We start from the raw sequence: 10141 nt of genomic DNA, 5'->3' as shown, positions 1-10141 counted from the left end.
AAAACTGATGCTCATTTGTCATGTTAAACGAATGGCTAATCATTCGTTAGACATCCATAACGAATAAGGTACATTCGTAGGTTCCGGTAACGAATGAGCCTTCCATTCGTCACGAATGACCTTACTCATTCGTTACTCATCCATTCGTCATGAAAAGACAGCGAATCAGGTCATTCACTATGAGGTACATTTGTATACTCTTATAACGAATGAGCCTCACATTCGTCTTATAGAAAGCACGAATGACCTTAGTCATTCGTTATGCACTCATTCGCCTTAGATCAAACCATTCGTTATGACGACGAATGGGATGACAAATGGGATAATGAATGGGATAACGAATGGGATAGCGAATAAAATGATAACTTAAGAATTCTAATGAAATTTGTGTTAAGGCAGTTAATGAAAATAAAATTTTTCCAAGCTAATCTAGTAGCTCGACCCCAGCCAGGGTTTCTGCCCCTTGTACCCTGCTAGGGGTTGCCGCCCCTAGACCCCGCTGCCAGGGCCGCTACCCCTGGACCCCCCTTCGTTGAGGGTTATATTAAACTAGAAATTCGATATGGGTAGTGATAGTTAATTGATGGGTGTAATTGTTATACAGTTTGTCATGCGCAGTTAAAGAAAGGAGTTACCATTAACTCTGAGAGGAACCGAGCTTAGGTGAGTTTGTAGTCCCATTTCCTTGTTACGTTTTCGGGTCGTGTGCATACTCAATGTGATTAGTTAATACACTTACCCTAAGTGGTAAGTGTATGCATTATAAGATTTATGTGATAGTGATTGGGGTTATAAACGAATGCTTGTCGGTACGTGAACGATCTTCGGATATTGCACGTATCGCAAGGGAATGTGAGTTTTATGAATGATTATGAGTATGTAGGAAATTATATAATAAAATGTTTGTGTAAAGGAGTGTATGTATGATTGTATGGAAAGAAGGGACCAGACCCTACTAATATCTGAGATAGAAAGGGCCATACCCTAAAAATATCTGAAATAGAGAATAAATAGACCAGACCCTAATAATATATGAGATAGAGAAGAAAAAGACCAGACCTTAATAATATTTGAGATCGAGAAGAAAGGGACCTGACCCTACTAATATCTGAGATGGTAAAGATAGTTATCAATGTAGTATGAAAGTTTGAAAGTGTGATGGTATGAAAGAATGTATTTATGAATGTATGAATGTACAAAAGAAAGGTAGCAGATAAAGTATATAATATGTATCTTCGAATACGTACATATATGTAAGTATGTGAGTGTATTGTATATTGTTTGATTAACTAGAACTCACTCAACGTAGCTGACTATTTCTATGCACGCAGGTGAGTAGGATAAGACAGTTGGCTTGAGGATGACACATGGCAGCAAAATAAGAAATTGACATCCGAAGACTTATGATTTTATTATGATTGATGTGTATTTTGAATGACATAGATGTTTAATAAGACAAGTTTTATTTATGATATGAAATGTATGTTGAAGTTTTATATTCTGCGAAAAGTTTTAATTAACTATGATATTTAGAACTGTGTTTATGAGTAAATCCAACACCAAAGTGGGGCACCGGGATCGAGGCCTTACAAACATTTTAGTTCACATAAATCATTGCAATTGAAATTACCTTTAATTCAATTCATGACATTTGATTTTTGTTTAAAGATATTTAAGGTAATTAATTAATTTGCAATTTGATTTCCATTTACTTAATTATAGAAGTCAAATTAAATTACTTAATTGCGGAAGTAAATTAAATTATTATTATTGCTTTCCAAAACACCCGGGTAATTATGGAAGTCAAATTAAATTATTTAAACTCAAATTTATTTTTATTCACACTAATAATATTGTTACAAAGATTTCTGTATTTTAAGAACGATTTCAAATATTGTGATAACTAACTATCATTTAACCAAAATGATATAATCATAATTAATGATATTAAATTTTGCCAACTTCAAAACCATTTATACTTTATATATATGTAAATTCGTTTGAATTTAAGTTTTTGCAATATATGTTGACCACTAATTAATTTATTAGTTATGTCGTTTCTTTAAATCAATTTTGGATGGTATTTATGACATAATTAGATGTTTTACTTTTCAATAATTCTTAAAACGGATTTTTCAAACGTTTACGTATTACATATAATAATTTTTCAGTTTTATTATATTTTTCATTCGTAGATAAAGTTTATGTCTCAAATTCCTTGGGCTAGCTATCAGTCGTGTGTTTATTAACGACTTTTTGTTTGAAATTTAAGATTACAAAAACGGGTATCATAAAAAACTATGATACTCATTTATTATATATATATATACATATATATTGATTATATTTGTTGTCAAATTAGTTATGCAAATAAAATATTTGTCATATACAGCTTGTTTGGATTGCTAACGACAATGACGTTCACGTTCGAAGGCTAATCACTTCCAAAATGTGTATAAGACAACACATTTTTCATGTTGACTTCATTAGAGTATTATGTTTTTATTAACATGTGTTATTTGTACTCATGATATAATTTATAAACATGTTTTAAATTTTCATTTATCTCTGATTGTTATGTATGTTTTTGAATTTGAATTAAAATAACAATTTAATATCTCATAATTTATGTAAAAGTATCCTTTTTATATAAATATGACATTTGTATTTTTACTAAATTTATAATATATGCGTGTTAACATGTTTTAAATTTTCATAAATATGGCATTTTAAATATGTTTCATCCGTGTGTCGCACGGGCACTATCCTAGTAAACCCATTAAAGGACTTATATATTATATACATATTAGGATTTAGGTTTTGTCAACAGAACTAGTCAGGGCAAAATTAAAGTGACAGAGACCCTGAACCCGGTCCCCCATCTCCCTTCGCACCACCGCTATCGTGCCACCATCGCAGGCCACGACTGCTATGTCGTTTTGCGTAGAATTTATTTTCTAACATATGAAATATGAGTTTTTATAAATCAAGCTAATTTATATTCGTTTAATTTCAAACTATTGATAAAAAGAACCTTATTTTATTTATTTATATATTAAATTAATTTTATCATTAAAAATTCGTAGTTTATCAATAAATTGTATCTTATTGTAGATAATTAATTTATTTTCTAAAGTTTACATGGTATAAGTTAAAAATTATTACTTATACTTGTTAGGTCACGATTTTTATACTGAGGATCCTTTATCCTTGACTGTCTTATGGATAGTTTATCCTTGAAATATATATCAGGATATAAAGGATCGACGATTCTCGGTATTGTTTGTTTACTAATAATTGCGTTTAGTATGGTGATGTGTTAGACAGGTATATCGACTTCAAGACGAACTTGCATCAATTATCCTCATGGGACATCCTGTAGCTGGAACAAGGATCTAGGATCCTAATTCAACATAGCTGATTATGGACGAACTCTCTAGAAGATTGACGTTTAAATAACAACGGTAGCTAGACCTGGTCTACCGCGTTATTCGCTAGTGAGTGGCTATCAGCACGTGGTCAAAGAGCACGTTGGTGAAGAATGGAAGACTAGCGGATTTATAGGATGAAGTCGTTAAGTTTGTTAATTACTTTTTCCTTATATATTTGAGTATGATCGATAGGAATAGCCACATGTACTTACACACACACTAGAGCAGAAGCAATTATTCTCTCTATACACTAGCTTTCATTGTAATCTCGATCATATACTCCACAAATATTTGTAATCACATTTTGTTCATTAATAAACTCGACGGTGATAGTTTTCACCGCCCGGGGGTTTTTTGTGCCAGAGACCACGATAACCATATACTCATCGACCAAAGGTTACCTTGTTGATCATTGACTAAAGTACTTCGACCAAAGATTATCCTATTAATCTTCGACCGGAGCTATTTTACAAATGATTGCCTCGATAAGTTTTGACCGAAGTAAAACTATCGTGATTAAGGGTTTTTTACCTCGTGATCAAACCATTGTGTTCACCGATATCACGCTTATACATTTGTTATTATCGAATTAGCACCTTACCTCACATAACAGATTTGGATACTTGATCATTAGCTGATTTTTGTCCAAAACAATTTGGCGCCCACCGCGGGGCAATTGGTGCTATAACCCATATTATTCTCATCAACCTTCATTTTTCATACCCATATCACTTTCAATGGCCTCTCAATCCACCTCTGCATCATCAACTATGCCGCCTTCGGTTTCTCTCTCTCAAGGACCTTGCCGCCGATGCCTCCGCCAATCACGGAAGCACCAAAGGCTGCTACTTCTGGGAGCAAGACGCAAATATCAGTCTTCCAGAGCTCGAGAACAACCGCTGCTACTTCGGCGGTAAACTCTAACAATGACGTTTCCTCTATGTTTTCGCAGGTAAAAGCATATATGGAGCAGCAGAACAAGACTAACCAGAGGATCCTTCATGAGATAGAAGATCTCAGGAAGAATAAGAGGCCAGAAGAAGATCTCACTCCCCTGGTGCCCAGGATGCTGGATTTCACCAGTCCAGGATCCATGGCTTAGCTTTCGCAAGGATCTTCACTCTTTCAGTCAGGATCACATATCCTTCAACAAGGGTCCATGGGTCAACCGGTTTAAGGATCCTCAATGTTTCAGCCAGGATCCTCTATCCTGCAACCAGGGTCCATGGGCCAGCAAACTCAAGGATCCTCAGTCTTTCAGCCAGGATCATTCATCCTTCAACAAGGATCCATGGGTCCTCATGTTCAAGGATACTCGGATTTCCAGCAAGGACCATCTAGCTTCAACCATGGGTCAATAGGTCAACCAATGCAGAGTTCCTCGATGTTCCAAAGGGGATCAGGGGTGCTTCCGCCAGGGTCCCCCGGGATTCCTTATCAAGGATCCCTCTTTCAGGATCAGGGATCCTTTGGATCCCAACATCAACGATCTTCTGAAGTCCATGATGGGGACATAATCCCCATGCAAACCATAGCTTCTGGAGGACCCACTCCGATTGCTGACTCCTCTTATCCCAAATACTCATCTGGAATACCAAACTCAACCCAACAGAGAGGTAACAGGTACGATCCTATATCTTTAGATACTAACCATGTTCCCATGCAGGATTCAGGTATCAACCAGGCCATGGCCAAAGAGTTACAGAAGCTAAAGGATATGATATTCAGTGTACCGGGAGTAATACGTCCAATTCCTGAGATACCGAAGGGAAGTCACAAATTATCCAGATTCGCTCCGCCCATATGTGATGCTGAAATCCTGAAGCGGTTCCAAACTCCCAACATGAAGACGTATGATGGAAGTACTGATCCAGAGGAACATGTTGCACAGTATAGGGAGAGGATGGAAATTAATCCCGTTCTTGAAAGACTCAAGGAGGCTTGCCTTTGTAAAGGATTTGGAGCCACACTAACAGGAGTTGCACTAAAATGGCTGCTAAGTCTCCCTCCTTTCTCAGTTACATCTTTCTCTCATTTAGTTAATTTATTTAAAACTCAATTTTCCTGTAGTCGGAAATTTGAGAGGTTAACCAGTGATTTATATCGTGTTGTTCAACCTAGTGATGAATCCCTTAGGGATTTTGTTACCAGGTTCGGTAAGGAAGCTCTAAAAATCCCAAACCTTGATATGACTACTGCTGTTGAAGCATTTAAGATGGGAATTCAAAAGAGCTCCCCATTTTATGATGATTTAGTGATCACTCCATGCAGGACATTAGATGAAGTCAGAAACAGGGCATTAAGATACATCCGGTTAGAGGAAGATAAGAAGATCCAGGATCGTCTCGGGGGCAAACAAAACAACAAACTCCCGAAAAGAATAAAGGATCCTGGAATAGGTACAACAACTCAAAGCCATACGCCAAGTTCTACAATCAAAACGTACGGGCAGTTGAAGAAGGAGACGACAATGAAGACTATCCTTGCATCTTGTTGATCTTTCTATCGAAGTTGATTGTTATTTCAAGACTGATTTCTTGCAACGGAAGCATATGAAGTATCTGAGATTCAAATTGGATGATGCTGTCAATAAAAGGAGATGATAGATTATTGGATGCAGATGCTGAAGTTGCTGATCACTGAAGTTGCTGATTATGTTCTAGTAAAGATTCTGAAGATCTTGAATGCATCAGTTTAAGGGCAAGATTGTTGGGTCATAATTTGGTTAAACTGAGGCATATCAAAAGGCCACAACATGATCAAGACTAAAGTGATGTAAACGAAGACGAGTTGAAGAATTACATTGGTGTAATACCGAAATCCCTATGGATTTCGGTTAGGCTAGTTTGAAGTGAAATAAACAAGAACGAAGTTATAAACCAAGGGGGAGATTGTTGGGTCAATATTTGGTGGTTTGTACATAGTTCTAGTTAATTGGTTTTGGTTGTATGTGTTATATGTAAACCGAAATCCATAAAGGATTTCGGTGGGCTTTGGGCTCTACTTGGGCTGGTTGTTAGCTTCCCTATATATAGAGAATATGTGTATAGGGTTTAGGGTTGTTCACATTAGCAAAGAAGAGCAGAACTAGAGAGTTGTTCATTCTTATCATTATTCAAGTATTTGTAAGTGCTTAAGCACCCGACGTAATCAATATACGTGTGTTTTGAAGCAACTTTGTGTTTGTTTACTTGTAATCACTTGTGTTCTTGAATAACCGAGCATTGGTATTCGCACCAATACTCGTTTGGTTGATATCATATTGTAGTGATTCAGATTCAGGACTTACATTTTGTAATTTCATTTTGCTGATTGTTAGCCACATCAAGGAGTTTCTTCATTTTATATTTCATATTTCCCACATATTTGTTTCAAGTGGATTACTGGCTTCAATTGTTGCGACATTTTAATTATTTTATAATTTGAGTAATTATTTTTTAATAGCTAAATATTTCCATTATTTCTCAAATGAAACTTGAACCCACTACTTTTTGGCTGAGTCATATTTTTATTAGACCAAGCTAGTGGTTGTACTAATTAATAATTGTATCTTAGGTAAATAATAAAATAAAGTAACGAATCAAATATGTGTTGACTTGCTACCGCAACGTCCGTTATTTTCGTTTCGTTTTTAATTTGTTTTAAATATGCTAGGGTGACAGAATTATTTTTTAGGTTTAGTTTTGGTATCATAACAAACGTAGTCGATACCCACCGAATTCGCGCCAACTCACGAAAGCAACACCAATGTTTTACGAACACTATCCAACCCCGGGTAACAACCTAGTGATCAAATGCTTCTGATCTTTATATTTCAAACGTTAATGATACATGAAAAACTATGATTTTATCCGAATATTCGGTTTAGGTCTGCTGCCAATCTAACACCGCCTTGAGCTAATCTCATGTTCACAATAGGTAAACGAGATAGAAAATAGTGATCTGCAAAGTAACACGATTTTTTAAGTCATTAATCATATAATCATCCGATTTTAAGATTAGTCGAACGTACGTTGACCAATTAGTCAAACATGAATTACCTTCAAGAACTGTACCATTTTCAACATCTTTGTATGCCCAATTGCATGCATCTTTTATTCCCTCAGTTGCATATCTGTTCAAAGTATAAAATATTATAGTTTACATTTGTTTTTGGTTATAAGTTAATAAGTTATAATTTTAATAAATGTTTTTGTTTTCATATTCGGACAAGCTTTCTGACTTCCACTGCATTTCTCCCATGCTTGAACTTGATCTGCCCATACACTCTGCAACAAAAATAATTAAAAGATAACTAAAATCAAAATAAATTATTTTAAAAAATAATACAAGTCATATAAATATTTATACCGTTATGTTAGTCTCAATCGCATCGACAAGATTATCAACATTAGAATCGTAACACCTTTCTTCCGCGATCACAATTATGTTGTTATCCCAAACCTGTATTTGACAAAGTTATTTGATCAATGGTCAAACAAAATCAATGTCGATGACTTTATGGTATTTTTAGTACTTACATTATGAAGTACTGTATATCGAGTGTACCAGTTCACATCGATTGTGTTTCCGCATTTGTCTGAAGTGAATCCCACATGTAACGGCTGTAAGGGTAAAATGGTCCATTTGTTTAGAAAATAAACTATTAACTTGAAATATTTATGGAGAGATACCTGGTGAATGTCTCCCATGAAATGAGAAAGGAAGAGCAATGCTTCTGTGAGATTATCTGAAAGTCAAAGTCAAAGTTAAATAAGTTACGGGCGTAACAAGGATATATAGAAGAACATTTAGTGAACTGTTAAGTCCGTTTATGTAATAAATGAACGAACATGAACTTTTTTTTTGTTCTTTTCGTTAAACGAAATAACATGAGCGCATGCCTCCTACGCCCCTTAATTTATGTTCATGAATGTTCATTCATTTACGCGTGTTTATGCGTATTCGTTTGTTTTGATTTAGGTTCTTTATTTAATTTTATACAAACACAGAACATGAACAAGAGAACATTGTTCGTCTAATTGTTCATGTTCAATTGTTTATTTGGCTAAAGTTAAACTAACGAACATGAGAATCGTTTGGTTCATTTACAAGTGTAACACAACAACGTCTTACACTGAGATGTTTGTTTCCCATAGTCAAGCAACTGTGTAGTGTAGTTTGTAATTGCACCAGACACAAACCTTCCCATTTCTCCATCTTCATCCTTACAATCTCCTACATATCATTTCATCAATACACAAATTAATAATACTTATCAAAAGTATAAAAATAAATAAATAAATAAAACATCTTACTTCTATATTGATAAGTACATAGATTATCAGGAGTATTAATATAATGAAGCGGTGACGACCAATGATATTGAAACTCAACATGATCAGCCCACGAACACCAACTCGCCAAATCACCGCTTACATTAACCGGTAATAAGCTTTTCACCGCATCCAACGCAGTCTTGCTCAACCTCCCTTGAGCTATCTTGCAAGTCATGTAATGACCACCAACACCCCAGCCCCTAACCGAGACCGGTGCGACATACACAAATAATAAAACTAATGCTAGTGATCTAAAGAACTCCATTTGCATTTTGTAATATGAATATGGAGGTACTATTTGGGTGATTATATATTATGTGGAAAGTGTGAAAGGTATGAATGTGTATGATTACATTGAACAAACTTTTTGGAGATATATGATTAATTTGTTACTTTTGGTACATACGTTCACATTTGTTTACATGTGAACAAGGTACTTTATTGTTTTTGTATGAGTTGCTGACGTGTAATGGAAGTTAGTTGTGGTTTTTTTTTTGCCGTAAACAGGCAGAAAATGACAAAATTTGAATCATAGGTTTTCTCATAGGATCAGGCTAAATGTACCCATCTGGTTGTGTGTCATACCCCCGTGAAAAAATCAATTTTCATATTACTCCTTGAAATCATATAATTACCAAATTAGCACAAAATAAGGATTTCATATTTTTTTTACAAGTTGCGTTTTTTTTATAATTTCGAGTTTAGGGTTTAGGGTTCGGGTTTAGAGTTTAGGTTTTCGGGTTTCGGGTTTAGGGTTTCGGGTTTAGGTTTTCAGGTTTCGTGTTTCGGGTTTCGGGTTTCGGGTTTAGGGTTTAGGTTTTCGGGCTTCGGGTTTAAGGTTCGGGTTTAGGGTTTAGGGTTTTAGGTTTTCGAGTTTCGGGTTTAAGTAAAAGATAAAGAGGTAAAATAAGGATATTATAAATATGTATACTATTGAAATTAAAAAAAAAAAGATATTTTAAATATTTAAAATATTAATACTAAAAAAATAAAATAATAGTAATACTTGATAGTTTTTAATTTGATATATGTAGTGGAGATTATTAAATGAAAAAAATATTATAGGGACTAATATGTATATAAACAATGTTAAAAGGTAATTATAATTATTTAATAAGTTAAGGGGGTATATATTTAATAAAAATGGTATAGGAGGTACCTTTAGCAGCGCTGCTTGAAATTCTCCATTAAATTGATTCTTTGAATAATATGTATACTTGAGGTTGCAATCTATTTAAGAATTAGTTATTTACCGTAAATTTATTTACAAGCGATATATATATTTTTTTTATTTATGCTTATCAGCGTTTTTTATATCATAACATCAAGTAAGGATTTACAAATCAGTACAGTTATTTCAAATCACTACTACTGTGACATTCGTCAAAATTC

The 10141-nt window shown here is 34.5% G+C and overlaps 1 protein-coding gene across 1 annotated transcript; it reads right to left on the bottom strand.

Annotated features, from left to right (window-relative positions):
• Positions 1–7278: 7278 nt before the first annotated feature.
• Positions 7279–9014, bottom strand: LOC143624406 (endonuclease 2-like). Its single transcript, XM_077095073.1, has 8 exons — positions 8729–9014; positions 8547–8648; positions 8105–8160; positions 7952–8035; positions 7782–7874; positions 7634–7699; positions 7472–7547; positions 7279–7373 (listed from the first exon to the last, which is right to left on the bottom strand). Exons 1-8 carry the CDS (start codon positions 9012–9014, stop codon positions 7279–7281), a joined length of 858 nt encoding a protein of 285 aa, XP_076951188.1.
• Positions 9015–10141: the final 1127 nt, after the last annotated feature.

Source organism: Bidens hawaiensis, unplaced genomic scaffold (assembly GCF_021521415.1).
Source record: "Bidens hawaiensis isolate Kalapana, Puna unplaced genomic scaffold, B.hawaiensis_p1.1 tig00003781_1, whole genome shotgun sequence".
NCBI lineage: Eukaryota > Viridiplantae > Streptophyta > Magnoliopsida > Asterales > Asteraceae > Bidens > Bidens hawaiensis.
The sequence above is the reverse complement of the archived record's forward strand: the minus strand, read 5'-3'. Positions and strand labels throughout refer to the sequence as shown.